This window comes from Amyelois transitella, chromosome 3 (genome assembly GCF_032362555.1).
Source record: "Amyelois transitella isolate CPQ chromosome 3, ilAmyTran1.1, whole genome shotgun sequence".
Classification (NCBI taxonomy): Eukaryota; Metazoa; Arthropoda; class Insecta; order Lepidoptera; family Pyralidae; genus Amyelois; species Amyelois transitella.
The window spans coordinates 1514318-1534427 of record NC_083506.1 but is presented as its reverse complement, the minus strand read 5'-3'; the positions used below and the strand labels follow the sequence as shown (position 1 = coordinate 1534427).

At 35.6% G+C, this 20110-nt stretch overlaps 4 protein-coding genes across 4 annotated transcripts in view; 2 read left to right on the top strand and 2 right to left on the bottom strand.

The window, feature by feature from the left end:
• Nucleotides 1-11116, bottom strand: part of LOC106136065 (NBAS subunit of NRZ tethering complex) — a 32060-nt gene extending 20944 nt beyond the window's left edge. The window contains exons 1-18 of the mRNA XM_060952486.1: nucleotides 10917-11116; nucleotides 10474-10571; nucleotides 9836-9969; nucleotides 9390-9523; nucleotides 8867-8961; nucleotides 7882-8056; nucleotides 7313-7468; nucleotides 6751-6981; nucleotides 5790-5894; nucleotides 5113-5199; nucleotides 4412-4609; nucleotides 3889-4014; nucleotides 3414-3537; nucleotides 2876-3015; nucleotides 2394-2707; nucleotides 1794-2115; nucleotides 1009-1164; nucleotides 386-522 (exon numbers count right to left, since the gene is read on the bottom strand). Of these exons, the coding sequence (XP_060808469.1) occupies nucleotides 386-522; nucleotides 1009-1164; nucleotides 1794-2115; nucleotides 2394-2707; nucleotides 2876-3015; nucleotides 3414-3537; nucleotides 3889-4014; nucleotides 4412-4609; nucleotides 5113-5199; nucleotides 5790-5894; nucleotides 6751-6981; nucleotides 7313-7468; nucleotides 7882-8056; nucleotides 8867-8961; nucleotides 9390-9523; nucleotides 9836-9969; nucleotides 10474-10571; nucleotides 10917-10991 (2807 nt within the window). The 5' untranslated portion in view covers nucleotides 10992-11116. The remainder of the gene's footprint in view (nucleotides 1-385; nucleotides 523-1008; nucleotides 1165-1793; nucleotides 2116-2393; nucleotides 2708-2875; nucleotides 3016-3413; nucleotides 3538-3888; nucleotides 4015-4411; nucleotides 4610-5112; nucleotides 5200-5789; nucleotides 5895-6750; nucleotides 6982-7312; nucleotides 7469-7881; nucleotides 8057-8866; nucleotides 8962-9389; nucleotides 9524-9835; nucleotides 9970-10473; nucleotides 10572-10916) is intronic.
• Nucleotides 11117-12360: 1244 nt separating this feature from the next.
• On the top strand, nucleotides 12361-14557 carry LOC106136064 (unconventional prefoldin RPB5 interactor). Its single transcript, XM_013336501.2, has 4 exons — nucleotides 12361-12524; nucleotides 12622-12865; nucleotides 13172-13772; nucleotides 14057-14557. The coding sequence occupies exons 1-4, from the start codon at nucleotides 12495-12497 to the stop codon at nucleotides 14535-14537; spliced, it is 1356 nt and encodes a 451-aa protein (XP_013191955.1). The 5' UTR covers nucleotides 12361-12494; the 3' UTR covers nucleotides 14538-14557.
• A 436-nt stretch (nucleotides 14558-14993) lies between these two features.
• LOC106136099 (small ribosomal subunit protein uS11m) lies at nucleotides 14994-16817 on the top strand. Its single transcript, XM_013336544.2, has 4 exons — nucleotides 14994-15280; nucleotides 15587-15818; nucleotides 16505-16570; nucleotides 16656-16817. Exons 1-4 carry the CDS (start codon nucleotides 15111-15113, stop codon nucleotides 16761-16763), a joined length of 576 nt encoding a protein of 191 aa, XP_013191998.1. The 5' UTR covers nucleotides 14994-15110; the 3' UTR covers nucleotides 16764-16817.
• A 3-nt stretch (nucleotides 16818-16820) lies between these two features.
• LOC106136097 (proline-rich protein PRCC) lies at nucleotides 16821-20091 on the bottom strand. Its single transcript, XM_013336542.2, has 6 exons — nucleotides 19787-20091; nucleotides 18987-19198; nucleotides 18565-18618; nucleotides 17770-18276; nucleotides 17250-17465; nucleotides 16821-16946 (listed from the first exon to the last, which is right to left on the bottom strand). Exons 1-6 carry the CDS (start codon nucleotides 19878-19880, stop codon nucleotides 16860-16862), a joined length of 1170 nt encoding a protein of 389 aa, XP_013191996.2. The 5' UTR covers nucleotides 19881-20091; the 3' UTR covers nucleotides 16821-16859.
• Between the last annotated feature and the right edge of the window lie 19 nt (nucleotides 20092-20110).

Below are 20110 nucleotides of genomic sequence, written 5' to 3'. Positions count from 1 at the left end.
GGTGGTGATGAGGGATCCTGGTACGGTCGCAGTGTAGACATCGTCCAGAGTGTAAAATACATGTATATATGTACATAAGCAGTGTAGACATCGTAAATACATACATACATATGTATGTATTTACGATGTCTACACTGCTTGAATGGCCACCTTCAGCTATTATTAGGCTTAATGATAGAATTGAGATTTAAATAGTGACAGATTGCTAGCCCATCGCCTAAAAAAGAATGCCAAGTGTGTAAGCCTATCCCTTAGTCGCTTTTTACTACATCCATGGGAAAGAGATGGAGTGGTCCTATTCTTTTTTGTATTGGTGCCGGGAGCCACACGGCATCCTCTAAGGAAACATTAATTTATATCCTAGACGTAAGGCAAGTCAACTCACGTCTCCTTGAGAATGGTGTCGAGAAGGTCGCAAGCGGCCGACAGTTGCGCAGTGGAGGTGTGCGCAAGCAGGCATCGCTCAGCCAGTTCTAGATGAGTTCGCACGTCCAATTCAAATTCACTTGGCGATTGGAGTACCTGGGTATTGATACAGTAATAGAAAGATAGATAGATAGACTCTTTATTGCACCATAAGAAAAAGAAAAACAGAAAAAAAAACACAGGTAATGAGGTACAAAGGCGGACTTATCGCTAAAGCAATCTCTTCCAGTCAACCTTAGGGTGGGAGGAAATTAAAATAGGAAGGTGATTGGTGCAATACATATAAAATAAAATGCAAAGTATATTTATACTTTGCATTATTTATTTTATATTGTATTGGTGCCAGGAACCACACGGCCATATTTATGGCCGTGTGGTTCCTGGCACCAATACAAAAAAGAATAGGACCACTCCATCTCTTTTCCATGGATGTCGTAAAAGGCGACTAAGGGACTAGTTGAATCTCAATTCTATTGTGGCCATTCAGTCTTTTCAATACTGTTGGCTCTCTCTACCCCGCAAGGGATATAGACGTGACCATATGTATGTACGTATTATATGTAAGTATATATGTAACCTCACCAACAAAATAGAAGAGAGATCATCAACACTGACGCTCTCGAGGTAGTCGGTAAGGCCGTTGATGCAGGACTCCGCCCGCTTGGTGAGGTTCTCGTAGCGTTTCAGGAACGGGATCACGAACTGTTTGAGGTCCGCTACGAATGTTGCCGGCGTTGACTGCGATAGTAATGAATAAATAAATATATAGGGGACAAATTACACAGATTGAGTTAGCCTCGAAGTAAGTTCGAGATTTGTGTTACGAGATACTTAGTCAACGATACTATATTTTATAATAAATACTTAGATACTTAGATAGATAAACATCCAAGACCCAGACCAATCAGAGAAAGTTCGTTTCTCATCATGCTCTGACCGGGAATCGAACCCGGGACCTCCGGTGTCACAGACAAGCGTATTACCGCTGCGCCACAGAGGCCGTCAAATAGGATACATCTTAAAATATTTGAACGAATATAGAATAGGCAAATGAAGAAATCCATCGTAACTATAATTCATGTACCTCTATCTATCAAGTGAAATAATTTTAAGAATTTTATTGTTGCTACTTAAAAAAATAATAATAACAATATCAAACTAACTATCGGAAGCGTCCATTTATTTACCGAAGAAGGTTATTTTATTGGTATCTCGGATGTCGTTCGTCATGTTTAGGCTTGACTCCTTATCACAAATCTCCATAGTCAGGCTGTATTTCAAACTAGAATATGTCAATATGTTCTCCTTTGAGAAAATATAGTTAAACGGTAACAAGAAACACACATCTTAATATCAAAAATACTAACCATTTTCATCAACATGGTGCAAGTTTCCAATATAGACATGGACTCTATATCTGCAAGGGTCACGCCTTCCACGTTGATGTCGTAAATAAGTGTGTCCAATGTCAGCAGATGGAACATCAGCGTATCCAATCCTGGTACGGCCCCGCCCACTGTTGCTATGGTAACCAGAGTTAAAGCATGCGAAGCTAAGCCACTCCTTTGTTCTATTTCTTTGGCTCGTTTCGTATACCAAATGGCGAAATCTTCACTGGCGTCTGGCATATCTGATGCTGTCTCAGTTTCTGGAGTCGTGTCCTCGGACCAATTGGAGTTCCATATGGATCTATTGGAAAGTTTAGTTTCGTGTACAGCCTTCGATAAAGTTGGTGCATAGTTATAATTAAATTTGATTGAAATGTGTCATGAAATGTTATGAGCAAGACACAAAGCTTAATTAATTTGAGATAAATAAGTATCGACTATTACTAAAGAAACAGTAAAAAAAAAGTTTCCATTTGTCTTTCTGTGGAGCACCACAAGGCTATGTACTACTCTACAAAAATAAAAAAGAAATGACGATATTTTTTTATGATTTTACTTATTACATAACTTAATAATTACCTAAAGATCTCCTTTCTGCACCAATCATTCTCATGTTCAGCCGGCTTTATTTTTATGGGTGATTTCTTTTCAAACCATTGCAGCGGCTGTTTAGTTGGCAGCAAATGCTGATAGTCCAGCGGGTTTATTGTTTCTGGCAATTTCTCCAGTACTGCCAACTGCATGGGAATAGTTTTTATATTCGGCCATAGACAAGTCAATGCCTCTATGCGACCTTCTTTAGCGATCTCCATGGAAGTGTGGACGATGCTGTTACTGCGAAGGCGGTCGTACTCGTCTTTCACGTATGTCGATTTCTCGCATCTAAGGATTGCCTAAAAAGGTATTCAAATTGTTAGCTATGTAGAAGTATCGTCTTGTATAAGGACAAAAATGGTAGTTGAACCAAACGCAGGTTAACACGCTTTTGGAAAAAACTGTCATCATAAAACGGATTTCGATCAACGACTGATTGACAAAATGTTTTTACAATAAATCTTTACCTCATACAACCTAAGTCTTTCCTTATAGAAAAGCATGACATGCCGACATCGCAGCAGTTCACTAGTGTACGCGTTCAGATCCTCCAGTGTGATGTCGTCTGGATCTTTCAGGGTATTTTCATCACGATCCTTATTGATCTCTGCAAAAAAAATTATCCAAAGGTGCTTATGGGATTATATCACTATGAAACAACAACTTTATTGATAATTTAGAAAGCCCATTATAGATTATTTCTACTATAACGCTACATATTGAAAGCGACTATAATTTTAAAACACATACATACATAAAATCTGTAGGCAGAGAATACATCTTTCCACTTTACATCAGAACAGGCTTAATGTTAATAACTCAAAATTTAGTTTGGTCCGTAGTCACTTAACTCACTCCCACCAAAGCGTATTCTCAGTTGCATTTTGAATATACAAAAAAGAAAGATATATGACTCACTTCTGAATAAATTTAACTCAATTTGAAGAAAGAATTTGAAATTCTTTGTCAGTGAAGGTCCTGAGAAAATTAAGAGAAAATACTTACCATCTAAAATTCTCTCATTAGTTAGAGTTAGGCCAAACTGCAGGAGTTGTTTGGCGGCTGGGAGAGTTTCAGGGAGCCGGTCCACACACTGATGCACCGCCCAGATCTTGTGAGATACTTTGCTCTGTAAGAAATCGGCTTGTGAATTTCTGAACCAGCTCGATGGTGTATTAAACTTTATTTTCATCAAAACGCAGTTGTTGGTAGTAGATAAAAATGATGGAAGTCATAAAATAAACAGAATAAAATCATTATATCCCTTATTTATGGGAGGTCCGATGGCCATAAACGAACGAACGTCTTGAATTAATCAGAAATCGACATCAATAAACATTAACCAAATTATTCATGTAGGTGAAATTGTTTATTCATCATTGGTACATTTCGATCTTAACTTAATAATTGTCCTTGACCAGATCGGAGATCGCAGCTTAGCTTATTTCTGGTTCAGAGTGACTACAGTACCAACACGTACCAGGTATTTCTCGATAGCTTCAGACGAAACCGGCGTCCTCCTCCATTGTTGCTGGTAGACAAGGTCACTATCCAGATTGAAGGCCTCGGCCAACGCTAGGGCTTCAGTGTAGTTGCCGCTCTCGATCTGATCGAAAAAATGAGTTGTGAGCACTCTTCTAATACTTTATCTTAGATATGTTTCTTGACAATAAAAAGCAATAACGTGTAACACTAAGCGAGAAACACTCAATTATTTAATTGCATATTTTTGAGAAATACGGGCTTCATATTTCTCAACTACGTTTCTCGTGAATAATGCAATTTAATCAGCATTTATTTTTTGCTACGGCCTTCGCCAACGAGCAGTACAGCTATTTTGCGCTAAAAACATTGGCTTTGCAATTTATGTAGGGTCGATAAAAGAGCTCGCATACATGGACAGACATTATCGACGCACCGTCGATTTGTTGAACAAAAAAAAAAAAAAGTTTTTTGTTTGTCTTGAGTATGGCATGAAAAAGAAAGCTGTTCTAATAACATACCTTTCTAGAAAACAGTTCCTCCGGAGTGGTGCTCTTCAGCGCCAGAAGCCGGTACACCCGCGACATCACGGTGATGGTCTTGGGCCGAGGCTGGAACGTCTCCATGTCCGTGATGCCGTATAGCACCCATTTGATGAGCTCCTTCACCGCTTCGTAAGTGGATTCCTCTTGCTCCGACTCCACTTTCACTACTTCCAACTGTAAATAAAGGTTAGTTTTAATTTAATTTTTAAAATTTCATTGTACGATATCAGGTCGTATGTGCGATTGGGAGGCGATAGAAGAAAGCGTCGTATGGTCAAACTTGATCTAAGTATCTTTGAAGTGTCATCAAACATATAATCACGTCTATTTCCCTTACGGGGTAGACAGAGACATCAGTCTTGGTATGACAGATAGGCCACGTTCAGCTGTTTGGCGTAATAATAGAATGAATGTGTCAATGTAGTAATGCAATAAATATAAAACATACTGACAGCACGTTTTACCTAAACGTTACACACTTTTCTCTTTGACAGCTGCAACGTCTTCACCCGTGTGAGTTCCACGTTAGATCCATTATAAATGGACCATCGATCTTCCGCAACCAAGACAAACACCAGAATATTGAAGTAGCTCTTAAAAGTAAAGCAACCAAAAGATGAGTATACATTAAATAAACTGAAACTAATATATTTTTATTGATAAACATTATAACTTACACTCTCATCACTTCTAGATTTCCTCGCGGGCAGAACATTCGATTCACACTCCAAAGCCATAAACGCACCGTCCTGAGCTCGGGTAACCTGATAAAAAAAATAATGTACCGTGAATTGTGAAATGTCTATCCCGTAAGAGAGAGACGTAATACTTTATTGAACATACATATATAGTCACGTCTATATCTCTTGCGGGGTAGACAGAGCCAATGGTCTTAAAGAGATTAAAAGGCCACGTTCATCTGTGCGGCTTAAGATGGAATTGAGAACCAAATAGTGACAGATTAACAGAGGAATCCCCAAATTTATTAGTCTTTCCCTTAGTCGCCTTTTACGACATCCCAGGGAAAGTTATAGAGTGATCCTATTCTAAAGTGCCGGGAACCACACGGCGATAAAATAAAATTAATGTAATGATTTCCTAAAAGAAATCAAATTTTGAATAGAATAGAATAACTCATTCAGCTAAACTTATGTTTTTAATGCGAAAAACGTATTATTTCAATAAAACGTAACAGGCAACTAAATGACCAAAGCAGAAAGAGTGACAGACAAACAGAACTTCAGCTATACATTTTCACGGTCATTTCCATACACAAGTTTTGATAATTTTGATTTAGATAATCATTTTTCAATTTCTTCCAAGTTATGTAGCAAATGAGTGGCCTCTCACAAACCTTAGGAGCGCCCTGGAAGAATTCCGGCTTCTTTCCGAGTATGTTGACCATGTCTGCTATGTTGCATATCGACACAGCGCCGCTGAAGCGAGACACTATCAGCTCCTGAAGAAAAATAATGCTAATTTATAGTTTTTTTTTTTATTTGATAAAGATTAAGGACTGATTTAATTCTGCATACTTTATACCTAAAAACGATAAAAATTATGTATGTATTACAAGTTATTTTTGAACGTAGTCTATTTTGTCGTCACGAATTGATCACCCAGGTGATTTGCTATTAGGTGATTTCAGTACACAAAAATGTGGAATTTGAAAACAAAAGTGGAATAAACCGAATGTGAAGTTCATTTTAACATGTACGATTTTTCGGTAATGTCATTTGGGGGCGGAGTCTCGGCCACCAAATGACATCAGTCGTGTAGAAACTCAACTTATGGTGTTTCTCGCCTGCCGACGCTGTTTGCAAAGCACTGAGGAAACTACTTTAATTTATCTCCATATCGGGTAGTGCATTAACTGAAGTCAAAATTGATTGTTTCTCAAATTATAAATAAGACACAGTTAAGTGAGAAATGTATTACTTCAATGCACCACCAATCGACACTGTATACAAAAAGCTAAAAAGGTACTAACATTCATACATGTCCATATTGAGTAGAAAATACAAGTATAGTATCATGTAGGCGACTAATAACTAATTTGATTGTTTCTCACAGTACCTATATTAGACAGAATAACACAGCTTATAAGACCACCAGTTGACATCGGGACTCGTGCAGTTTCTCGGCATATTATGTATGTATATAGTAACCTGTCGACGATTTACTAAAGAGGGTCAAATTAGATTGTTTCTCACTGTGAAAATATAATAACCTGTCAACGACTTACAAAAGAGGGTCAAATTCGATTGTTTCTCACTGTGAACACTAAAATAAAATGTAAAGTAAGAAACACGCACCTCATTAGACCACCAATTAACATCTGCGGCGTAGAAACTAGCCTCGTGCAGTTTCCCGGCAGGCGGCGCTTTGTGCAAAGGGCTGAGGAGGTCGTGTTGCGGCTGGCTGCTCAACGGGTGGCGGTACAAAAGGCTGAGCAAAGGCAGGCGCCATATTGACACATCTCCATTACAATGCAGACAGACCATCTTGCTACTGTCCGGCGATATCACTATACGCACCACGTACGCCTGTAGAAGAGAAGTTACTCAATATATTTAACAGAAATGTAGTATTCCAAAATTGATCTTAATGCACTGGAATAAAACACACAATCGGACGAATTTATTTGTTTCTGATACTTTTTCACCTAGATTGTGATTCTAAAGATAGTACTTTAAACTATAGTGAATCTATAAATAATCTATAAGGTAGGCAATAAAGTGTCATAAGATGGCGCCCGCATTAATTTCTCATTAACGATTTTTCCCCCGCATAGACAATACAATGCTTTATTTCCAAAACACTTATAGAAACGCCGGGTTAACCTAGTTTACAAATACTAACGCAATAAAAACTTACCAAATTCTTATTAGTCACAAAGGGAATGTAAAGTTGGAATGGTTCCTTAGCCAGCTGCGCCTCGAACTGATCCGAGACAACAGACAACTTGTAGTAGGGGTCGTCGTTGAGAAGCCTCCAGGCTGTTATCCCGTAACTAAGCGGAGAGGACAAGTCCTGGGGAAATAACATAATGTCAGTAAAAGAGGGTATACGCGTCAACATTGCGCACTTTTGATAATTTCGAATGGTAAGGAAATAATTTTCCAAGAATGCTAATTTTAAAGAAATGCTCGTAGCACGCTGTACCAACAAACACACACGCACATCCGCGCTAGCGCCCAGCGCCGCCTGACGAATTTCCGATCAGGTCACGTGTCAGTACAAGCTGCAGTGTAGTTTATTCCGCCGCTTCTTTTACACACGCGCTTTGGAAGCGGTAGTAGTTATAATTAAATTTAAGTGATGTGACGTCAATAAGTGATATCTTGTATCCAATTTTGATAATAAATCTATTCTCGTACACGATAGCTCTTTCACCACGTAGTTCCCGATCATTATTGACTAGGAACCAGATACGTCACCCGTACCTTGCCCGCCCTAGGTACGCCCGCGTGCAGAAGCATAGAGAAGTGCGGGCAGTAGGCGACCGCGGACGCGCCCCCCGGCGCGGGGAACGTGTGCCGCAGCTTGCAGCCCTCCGTCTGGGACACCACGTACCCGCGGATGTTGCCGTCGTACGTCACCACTATCACCTCCCAGTTCCTGGGGAGAAACGGGTGGTTTTTTTTCTTCTAAAATTGCGAATCTGAAACACCAGTGTGTTTTCAGACAGTCAACTTGATTCACATACATACATAATTTTTCGTCTTAATTTAATTATAAGGCGAAAAATTATAATCGTAAATATTTGAAGTTGCCGTGTGGTTCCCGGCACCAATACAAAAAAAAAATAGGACCACTCCATTTCTTTCCTATGGATGTCGTAAAAAGCGACTAAGGGATAGGCCTACAAACTTGGGATTCTTTTTTTAGGCGATGGGTTAGCAACCTGTCACTATTTGAATCTCAATTCTATCATTAAGCCAAATAGCTGAACGTGGCCATTCAATCTTTTCAAGACTGTTGGCTCTGTCTACCCCGCAAGATATATAGCTTGGCGTGCGCCCGATTCACATACATACATAATGTTTCGTCTTATTTAATTAAATTTAATTATAAAACGGAACTTATAATCGTTCATCTTTGAAAATTTTAATGTTGATGAAGAAAAATAATGTTTTAGAACTATTCAAAAGTCAATTCAAGCAAAAGGCCTTTCAGAGAACAGTTTCAGTTAAAGACTCAAAAGCCGGCCAAGTTCGAGTCGGACTCGCAAAAAGATGCCATCATATTTCATATATTTTTTTATTATTTCTCATATACTTCTCCATCGAATTGGTCAAACCAATTTTACTTTTAATTTTATATGGAATCAATGTATCCAAATTTTTCACAATTTAATTTTATTAATTGTTTTAGCAATCTTCATACTATTTACAAATACCAAAAAAAAATTGTATGAAAATCACCTACCACTTGGTATCTCTGACGTGCAGCGGCGTAAATATAATATCGACAACCGCGTGAGTATTATCTGTGCATTCTAAACCACCAGGCTTGGAGCAGTCCTACAAATAATAACACAATTAAGAATTAAAAATAAAGAAACAAATTCAATCTATCAGACTTTTCGAGGCTGTTGGCTCTGTCTGCCCCGCAGGGGATGTAGCAGTGAATATATGTATGTATGTTGAATTTGTATCAAAACGAGTGTAATTTTACGCCCATCCTACTTTGATAAATCATTGTATCCTGTTTTCGCAAATAATATGATATTGATTGATAAATTTGCGAAACAAATAAACTGAATGAAAATCAAAAAGATAGGTCTGATTAATTTTGAATACAATTGAATATTAAGAAGTACATATTATTTCAAAAGTTTTGAGACCCTTAAGCTTGGAAATTATGCTTTTTTGTATTTCTAGAATATGTAGGTAAAAAGTAATCTTTTGTATTCTATTGAATATATCTTTTTATCTCAAAGTATACTCACAATAGGTATATTAAACAGAACTGTCGCAGATAGATCAAAGAAACTGATCATTCCATTCCCGTAGGCCAGCACTAAGAACAGGCAGTCTGGACTCCAGACTAACTTACGCCATTGAGGATAGGGATCTCGGTTCACTGAAAACAATACTAAGTGTTTAACTTATACCCATAATATTATGTCTTTGTGGCAAACAAGGTAGAACCAATAGTGTTGAAAAAGACTTGAAGACCAGTCTCAGCTGAACTACCTAATAATGTAATTGACATTGCTATCTCACCACCTAAAAGAAGGATACCAAATTTATCAAACTTTTCCTTGATTACTTTTACAATATCAAAAGCATCTGGCGCACATTAGATGAATGTGATTTTTGTTTAGTCACCTTTACAATATCATAGCTGAACACTATTGCATATTTTTTATTAAATATGACAACAAGTACAAACCTGTAGTTCTAGCAGCTATGGTAGCATACTCTGATCTTTTGGTGCGAATCTCTAATATGTTATCTGTGAGTATGGCTATCACCTTTCCCTCATCCCCAAGGGCTATGTGCCACTTCTGCTGACGATCTATATGACTGAAATTCAATAACATATTAATACATTTAATTTTGAATGATTGTAAATTTCCAATCAAACTAGGAAACTTTCATATGAAAAAATTTTATACAGACAAAAAATATATACCAAACATAACATACTGGTGCATATTATGCTAAGTATAAAAAATATACACTTATTTTATTTCTAAATAGAAGAATAATAAAAGTGCCTTTTTTGTATGAATGAATAATACATACATACATACATATGATCACGTCTATATCCCTTGCGGGGTAGACAGAGCCAACAGTCTTGAAAAGACTGAATGGCCACGTTCAGCTATTTGGCTTAATGATAGAACCGAGATTCAAATAGTGACAGGTTGCTAGCCCATCGCCTAAAAGAGGAATCCTAAGTTTATAAGCCTATCCCTTAGTCGCCTTTTACGACATCCATGGGAAAGAGATGGAGTGGTCCTATTCTTTTTTGTAATAGTGCCGGGAACCACACGGCATGACGACACAATGAATAATACTTACGCAGAAATGCTGTCAATCAAACTTTTCTTTGGTCCAAAAAAATTTAACCATCTCCACAAAGCCGATAAGTTTTCAGGCAAAATACCATCTGGTTTTTGCTAAAAAATAATAGATAAAAAAAATATAAAGTTTTTGTTGCATATATAGTTAAGTAGTATTTTTTATAAACAAGTTTGTTAATGATTTTTATAACTTTTTTGTTTGCAATCTTATTTAACTCTTCTATGGATAATATTAAAATATTTATAATATTAATATTATAAAGCGAAAGAGTATTTTTTAATGTAAATAGTGAACTCTTAAATTACTGCATTAATTGTGACGAAGTGTGGCACAGAGATGGAAAAAAGCGAACCCAATGCAAAAGAACCAACTTTCGTTTCCCGGTTTTGCTCGGTGTATAAAAAAGTTATAAGCAAAAAGGCAAAATCCCAAAAACTTACAATGTATTCAGGTTCTGGTTTCCATTCACAATAAACATACAATTCGTGTAAAATGGACTTCATCGACTCTTCCATTTTTCCTGTGTTCTTTTTAACAGTTCATTCGCCAGGATTTGTATTGTATTACTTAACTCCAATAATTTTATTCAAACTAGATCTTGTTCTGTTTATCGACCCATGTTTTGATGATTTTGGTTTGGTTGGCAAATCTGTCTGACAGGTGACAAACAGCTGGCATTCCACCGTCATGAATATAAGTGCGCTGGACTAAATGTTTCTTGTGCGAAACCCCCTACCAAGTACCAGGTACAAGGTAGGTACTCAGTACCTAGTTTTTATTCTAAACTAGCTGACCCGCGCAACTTCGTTTGCGTGTATCCCGCTACTTCGACAAATACAGTCAACGCACCAACACATATTGGATACTAATTTTCAATTCACAATAACTTCTCTTTCCCTTAACCGCGTTTAAAATATTAAAATGTTTTTTGGTTTCTGTGACTCTTCTTTGATCGCCCCCCTATCAGTTTTTGGAAAAAATATTTAAGTAATGTACAGATTTTTTTTTATAGGGACGCTGCCCCCGCCGCCGCGGCCGGCCCGTACCGTGCCGCAATACTAATATCGTGATATCTCCTAAACTATATGTCTAAATAACACACTGTAAACTGCAAAAATAATCTAAATTAAATGCTCGTGATGATGAACTTACTTATTTTGATAAGGATATATGTATTATTAGTTATATCACCAGTTAAACATCACCCAACGAATTAAATGTTTTTTTAATACAGAAAAGTAGTTTTTGTGACTTAAATAAAAAAGCTGGATATATGTCATCGCGGACTTTTTTGTAGAACTAATAAAGACCAATGTTTTTGCGATACATTGTTCTTACTTGTATCCAACGGTATAAGCGGCGCACGCACAAATGCAATCTTCAATTAGATTTTGTTCTGACTTCTTGGACATAAATCGCTATAACTCAGCTAATATAGTTTCAATGTATTTCAATTATATATAAAAACCTGTCGGAGAAAACACTCTTTCTATTAGTGAAAACCGCATCAAAATCCGTTGCGTAGTTTTAAAGTTTTATGCATACGAAGGGACTACAGACAAAATGGGCGACTTTGTTTTATACTATGTAGTGATGATGAAAAATTTAAAATAACACTTACTTTTTGTGCCTTAATTAATATAATTTGTGTTCAAAACGCGTTGTGGAATTACATTCCACAATTATTTTTAAGTTCGTTCATGCCAATAGCGTACATAACTTAGCTCCAAATGGCGAATGTTTTAAAAGTGGTCATTTTAATTTTGCTTATCTTCATAAGACGTTTGCTATAAGACGATCTAGCAGATTGCATTAATGGTCAATGTCTTGTTCGAATTGTCATTTTAATAATGTTAATACAACTTTGACAGTGACAGCAATGCATGTTCGGTTTGTTTTGTTGATGTTATCATAATTAATCACGTCGTGATTATATTATAAGGTTAAGTTTTATAGTTTCTTTATACAGATAATTTTTAAGTTAAAGCTCGTAAAGCTAACTAATAAGAGAACTTGAAATGAATATTCTCAACGAAGCTTATCAGAAGGTAAGGCATCGACGGCGCGAATAACTCCATTTTATTTTTCCTTCAACAAACTATCATCACTATATCTACAATATTTATCAAAAATCATAAATTTCAGTGTGTGTCGAATAATGAAAGGAACCTGCGCTTCTGGGAAGAATATGTTAACAGTTTGAGCTCGCTAGACTTCAGTGTGTTCAGTGACAGGTTAACTGTGCCTGCACTGGTCCCTATCGGCAACCGTATCTTCTTCAGAGGCGAACTGAAACATACCAACGAGGTGACAGTGGCTCTTGGTGCAGATTACTTTGTGAAATGTTCCTTGAAACAGGCTGAGGTGCTGAGGCAACATAGAATCAAAGGTAAGTTGTTGATTAAATATGCAGATTTTACAATGATAAAATGAAGAAGAAATCAACCAAATTATATTGTAATTCATCATCTGTTAAAAGTAAAGCTTCTCTTTAAATGGGTGGTATGTGGTTTATGTAGCCAAGATTATTGCTTAAAGAAGACAATGTAGCAAAAAAAATATCCACAATTCTTTTTTTTTATCAGTTACATTCACAACAATAGATAATTAATTTATCTTTTTTACTATACACAGTTTATGTATAAATCATATTGTGCTACTTATAACAAAACCAAATCAATATTTTATTTTTCAGATGCACAATCTAAACTGGAAATTTACAGAAAAGAAAAAGAATATCTTGAAAATCAGCTATCATTTAGCAAGGAAAATGTTTATGATAACTTGGGACAAGAGATAGTGGAGATGTGTACAGAAGAGGAGGATAGAGTATGGAGAGAAAAGCACAGAGAAAACATGAGACAGTATAAATTAAATAGTAAAGTAGAGTATGAAACATCAGCTGCTGAAGTAATAGATGAAGAACTGTGGAATAGATTAGAGGAATTGGAATTGCAGGAAGAACTAGAAAATGAATTGTCTAATGTTAAAAGTGATGCATATTTAGAACATGAAAAGAATATCAATACATTTATTGTCCCAGAACCAGATGTGCCACAAGTAAAAAAAGATAAGGAAACAGAAAATTCTAAAAGAAAGTCACAAGAAATTACAACTTCACCACAAACATCAAAATTTGAATTGCTACAGCATGTAATTGAAAAACAAAATGAACTGGAACATAAATTAAATGAATTGAGATTCAAAGAGAAAAATCAAACGAAAACTGAAGAAGAATTATTATCACGGTTGGATGAAATGGAAGAATTGGATGAATTAGAAGATGAAATGGACCGGTCAGTATTTCTAATGTTTCAAGGAATTATATCTTTCAACACTAAAGCAAATAAGTTTCAACAAGACCAAGTTGTTGAAACTTATTTTTTTTAGTTACTAGGTTACAAATTTATTAAGTTAAGGACAGAACTGATTGGAATGTCCAATATAGTTATGTATAAAAAATTGCTATAAATACTAATTAATACATATAACATGTCCTTTTTTAAGACATTTTGAAATTTAATCCTCAAGAACCAAGTAAGTAATAAGTTTGCACACTAAAACAACCTTGTTATTACAGATTAGAAGATATCTTGCAAACTGAAGATGTAGAAAGTACAGATGAAGATTCATCATCGAGGCAGTCTTCAATAACTAAAAGAGGGGTCACTTTTGCTGATGAAGATGATGATGAAACCGTAGAAATAATTTATAAACACAGTGCTGTTGAACCTTCCACTGAACCATATGATCCAGATAAAGGAATAACAAAACCCAGTGACATTTACGAAGCATATTCAAATCTTTTTAAAGAAACTACATCCATACTAAAGAAAACAAAGTATGAAAATAATGAAAATGTAGTAGAAAAGACAAAAACAAAGAATTTGAAAAATGTTAAAACTGTTAATGAATCTGATAGTTATGATTTCAATGATGTGAATAGAACTATAGTAATTAAGGATATTATTGAAAAATCTGATGGAAATGTATTGAAACAAGAAAATAGTGAAAGTAGACCTATCAGTCTCTTCAAAAAACAAAGACTTCAAAAGAAATAAAATTTATTTTTTATACTGTCTTTTTGAAAATTTTATTCCTGTCTCATCTCTAAACTAAGATAACGGTAACGTAATTTTAATTTGATGACGTGTGCCTCATTAGAGGACCTCAGTGTACTTACTTACTTTAGTTTAATCTGTAGGGATGTATGGTATGCTCATTCAGATTTTCACATCTTTTTGCATGGTACTTATAGTTAGACAAATTATTTTTCCCGCGAGGTAGGTACATACATTGTAGATAAATTTAATTCTGAAATGATTTTTTTTTCTAAATTCATTCAAAATTACGCATTGCTTACCTAGTGTGACATGCAAAGATTATCTTTTGCACACGCCGCTTTTACTTTCACGTTTTATTTCAACGTTCTTTTCTATCTAACACTTCATAATGCTATCCTAGACGTGATGTCACTGTTTAACTTGTATTCTTGTGCCTTTCATGAGAAAATAATAAAAAAACAGTAATGTCGATGTCAAATTCTGTAAGTTAGGTTACATTACCATTCTTTCAAATTTTCTTAGAAATAAATAAAGTTCATCAAAAATTTTTACCTAAATGAAATAACCAAAATGCTAAGTGCCTTAAGAAATTCATTAAGAGTCCCTGCAATTAGCTTGGGAAGGTTGTTCCAAACGACAGCTCCGACATCTTCGGACAAATTTGATCACAAAAGAATCCCTCAAAACGATGAAGGAGTGCAAGGGGAGAAAGTCGTAGATCTAGATTCTGTGTTGAAATCGTAAGTCTCAAATCATAAAAAGATGATCGATTATCTTGATTATTTAACTTCCGTTACGTAGGCACTGTCGTGTATTCGGTTGCGCCCTCCACAGTAGTTTTTCGGCCCGCCTTTCGAGTGTATGACTTACGTTATTACTTCTTAAAAACCGAAAGAAAATTTTTGGGTTCAGTCTGCTAAATTTTACTCACACTTCCATCTATGATATTGCAGATATCTGTGTTATATCTACCTGGTAACAAAATATACTGCAACTTTAATCTGTAATGGTTAAATAAATTTTGAACTAATTAGCTATTTTTTTAGGAAGCAAAATCTATTCCCAACCCTTGAATCAGACAATATACTGTTTGACGGAGTTCCTTATAAGGATCTCCCTATTTGTAATATTAGAGTAAGCCACAACAACACAATATTCACGCTGACGGATGCTGCGGGGAATGTTAAAGTAATCAAATCATGTGGTATCGAAGGCTTCAAGAACACAAAGAAGGGTACAAATATTGCAGCACAGACAACTGCCATTAGTTTCGCTGCCGTAAGTTTGTAATTAATCTTTGAACTAGCTTTTGCATGTGACTTAGCTCTCATGGATCTCATCCATAAAAAAGTAGCCTTTATCACTCCTAAAGGATCTGTGCTAAATTTAGTGAAAATTGGTCTGTTAGTTTGAGTTTATTCATTACGAAAATACGAATCTGTTTTTGTAATGAATAAACCATGTCTGTCTCATTATTAATAGTGTGAATTGGTGTTGGAGTGTGTTTGACTTAATCTGAGTTAATACTTACATGCACACTCAAATATTGCCTATTCACTTTTACCTTGTAAATCCCTAATCTGTAGGAATGATGAACAGAGAAGCTGGAATATTCTCTATATTTCCTGCTGCTTGCTTCAAATTTTTCATCTTCTAAAAAGTGGTTGATTTTTAAGCTAATTAAAGTTATAAGTTAGGTATGAAAGTAAGATTTATAATAGTTAAGTTCCACCATGGGAGAAATCTAAAAAATATCCAAATGAAAAAAGGGACTTCAAAGTAGTGAAATTCTGGTGTGAACTTTGCTTATGGGAGTGAGAGTTTATGTTTGTTATATTTTTATGTTTTTCAGTTTTATAATATTTACATATAGAAGTTTAAAATTACAATTATTTTTATTTTTATGGAAACTCATGCATTGTTTAATTCAATTTTTATCTCTATTTTAAACATTTTCTTTTTAGAAAGCCATTGACAGAGGCTTGAAGAATATCAGAGTGAAAGTCAGAGGATTGGGACCAGGTAGATTGGTAAGATACATTTTAATGTACTATACATTAAAAAAAAAAATTAAAAAAATATTTCAGAGATGAATAAATTAAATATTTTTTTCAGGCTGCTGTCAAGGGCTTGCAAATGGGTGGCCTACAAGTAATATCAATTACAGATAATACACTTGTTTCCTGGAATCCTCCTCGACCGAGAAAAGCAAGAAGATTGTAATAGTCATAATTTTATTGTAATTTAGTAAATAAATAAATACTATGTAGAAAAACATTAGAGATTTTATTATTTACAATTGTTTGTACTTAAAATATGTTAGAAACCATATTTCGATTGAGTTTGTCGTTTTGACATTCTGTTGTTTGCCCATTGGTTCTGCAGTTCCACTTCATTCGCCTTCGCCTGTAAAGGGAAATTTGAAATTGTAGTCTTCAGTTATTATTCAAATGAATGCTAATTTAGCTATGACTCATGGCAATTTAATCAAAGGAATTATTCTTTTTTAGTTGATAAACTCAAAAAAGAACAACACAGTGCCAGATGAGAAAATCGCCTAAAAGAATAATTCGAATTCAATAAATTTATATTTTATTTTATTTACCTATTACATATTTTATGCGTCTTGCTCTGCCGCAGAGTCATATTTTTTTACCTGTATTGCCTATTGCCAGACTAAAAAATTACTATTCTTTATCAAGTAATTACCTGATGCGCCAAGTAGGTGATTTGGTGTTTCCTCTTTTGCTGATGCGTGGGTTCGTTGCCCCGCTTCTTGCTGGCGGAGACCCGTTTGCTGGTATCGTCCATGAGCCCCTTGAGGAGCCACTCCTTGGCGTCAGCCAGGACCTCTTGCTGGTTCACATTCACTATTTGAATCTCCTCTCGCTTGCGTTTGCCTCGGGCGCCACATAGCTTCATGATCTGATAAAAGGATAATTAATGCATATCTCGAGGACATAGACCTGAGGAAAGGTCTCGGAGGAAAAAGCTACAATTTTGACAGTTTTTTTTCAGTGCGAAGCAAAATTCTGCATTAAAGACTCAGTTCATACTTAAAAAAAAAAAGCGACGGAAGCGTGATATAAAATGTAGCACTGGCGTCGCGTTCGCGTCTTGTCTGTTAGATCTAATGATGCCTGATTAAAATGTGTACTACGCATGGAGGCACAGGTTAAATCGGTAGGTTTTGGTTGAGCATGCAAACAAAAAACCTCAATGTACTTACAGCTTCATCATCCAATACAACATCTCCATTAGACTGACTTTCAACAACCTCGTGACTACTATAACTCGAACTTGACGCTTCACTGCCATATTCACTACCGCCTGCTACTCCATTCATCTCCTCATCGGCATCTTGTTTGAAATATGATTGAATATTTTGAACTTGTCTGTGATTGGTTGGAATTGTTGTGGGTACAGTTTTGACTGCTTTGGGCTTAACGTCAATATCTAGTGGTATATCTTCAACAGGTGGCAATTCTACGGGTTTGTTTATCGAGAAAAAGTCATTTTGAATCTCATCATCATTATCGCTATCATCTGAATATTCTGCTAATAATTTTGTAACAGTCTTAGCCTTTTTCATTGGTGATGGCAGTGGATCTTTTTTCTTTGCTGTAGTATCTGGTTTTTTTGTGAGCACATGTGGTATTAATGTCTTTGTGGTGGCTTTAGTTGTCAACGCTGCATTTTTGGGCTGAGGCAATATGCTTAGTAGACCTGATTTTTTCTGAAATTTTTTATCATAATTCATGTAAAGAAATTTATTATTAACACAATTCTTAACAGTTCAAGAGAAAAATTCGCTAGATTGTACTATGGGGCTTGCATGGCATGAGCGACGACGCTTTTTTTTTAACTTTCGCAGTCCCGTTTCACATCATAATAAAAAGCGAAACAGCAGTATGTTATTGAGCAATAAAATGGGCGTCGCGCGTGCTACGCTAGCCCTCCGAGCAGAGTATAGTGTGTACAAATTTAATGTACAATAAGTAAAAAGAAGAATAATTTTGCTTACCCCATTAGCTGTTTTAGATTTCACACTGGGTGCCACATGATCCACATCTTTGAACTATAAATAAAGAACATTTTTATTTGGATGATGTTAAACATTACGGTTCTTTTTTATGAAATAGACTTTCATAGTCCTGCTTCAAAGAAACAAATATTTAATTTACTTCCTGCATAGCAGCAAAGCCTTGAACAAAAGCAGTAAAGTAAATAAATAAGTCATCATAACAATGACAACAAACCAAAAATTTATATTGCATGGACGGCTTCATTATATGTTTCATATCTGGGCCATTTTTATAAACAGGTACAAAAATAAAAACAAAATCCTCTCATCCCATAGTATCTATTTTTCTGATGAATACTGATAAAAAACATTGGTGTCATAAGTTGACCAATATTCATATAATTCGTCAAATCACCACTCACATCATCCAGTGAAGGCACCATGATCTTAGCCTTAGGTTTAGTTATATTAGTGCTCTCTTTCTTATGTAGAAATTCATCATCTTCCTCTATTGTGACTGGCTTTTTGTTTGTCGGTTGAGGTAGGAGGTTGAAGAGATTTTGACCAGAATCAGAGTTCGACGTTGCGGGGTTTTCTTCTGCTGTGACCTGCTTGGAATCAGGTTTCAGTGGCACTGTAACAAAAAATATTATATAATCTTCTTGATTAATTAACAAAAAAATTTAATGTAAATGCTGTGTGGTTCCAAGCACTAATAGAAACAAGAATAAGATCTCTCCTACTCTTTCCCATGGATGTTGGCAAAGGTGACTAAGGTATAGGTTTATAAAACCTATACCTTAGTCACCTCACTTGGGATCCTTCATTTAGGCAATGGGCTAGCAACCTGTAGCTATACGAATCTCAACTAAGTTGTAAAGTTATTAAGTAATACAGCTGAACATAGTCTTACAGTTTTTCAAGGCTTTCTAACCGTGATATCTATAAAAAAAATCATGTCCATTATCCACTAGTGTGGAATTCATTCAATGATAGATTAAAGAAAATAAATTAAAAATTCCTACTGAACAGGGACAGTGGTCCCACAAAACTACTACTAAACACTGAGAGATCATGTTAACCATAATAGCGAGGTTTAAATAGGTTGCTAGCCTATCAATGGTGAAGGAGCCCTACAAACCTTATGCCATAAAGAAAATTGGTCTTGGCTACACAAGATAAGAAAGAGAGACGTTCGACACAAATGTACTAAGTATAATACCTTTTACGTTTGTGTTTAGAGTAACAACTGTGGTATTATCTTCTGTATCGTCTTCATATTCACTGTCGCTGTTCTCGTAAGCAACTAATGCCATTTTTACGAGCTGAAGAAAATTTGTTTCATTGATTGAATCTACGTGTTGGGAAAGGGCACTTATTATTTTATTTGAACATTAACGAAGATTACAGCCGAAACGAAAGAAAATGTTGCAAATTGAAATCACAAATAATAATAAAAAAATATCTAAGAATTGCAATTCCTGCAATGCGAGCAACCCGTTAGCAATAAATACCCAATTATTGACAATTTGACATTGACAACATA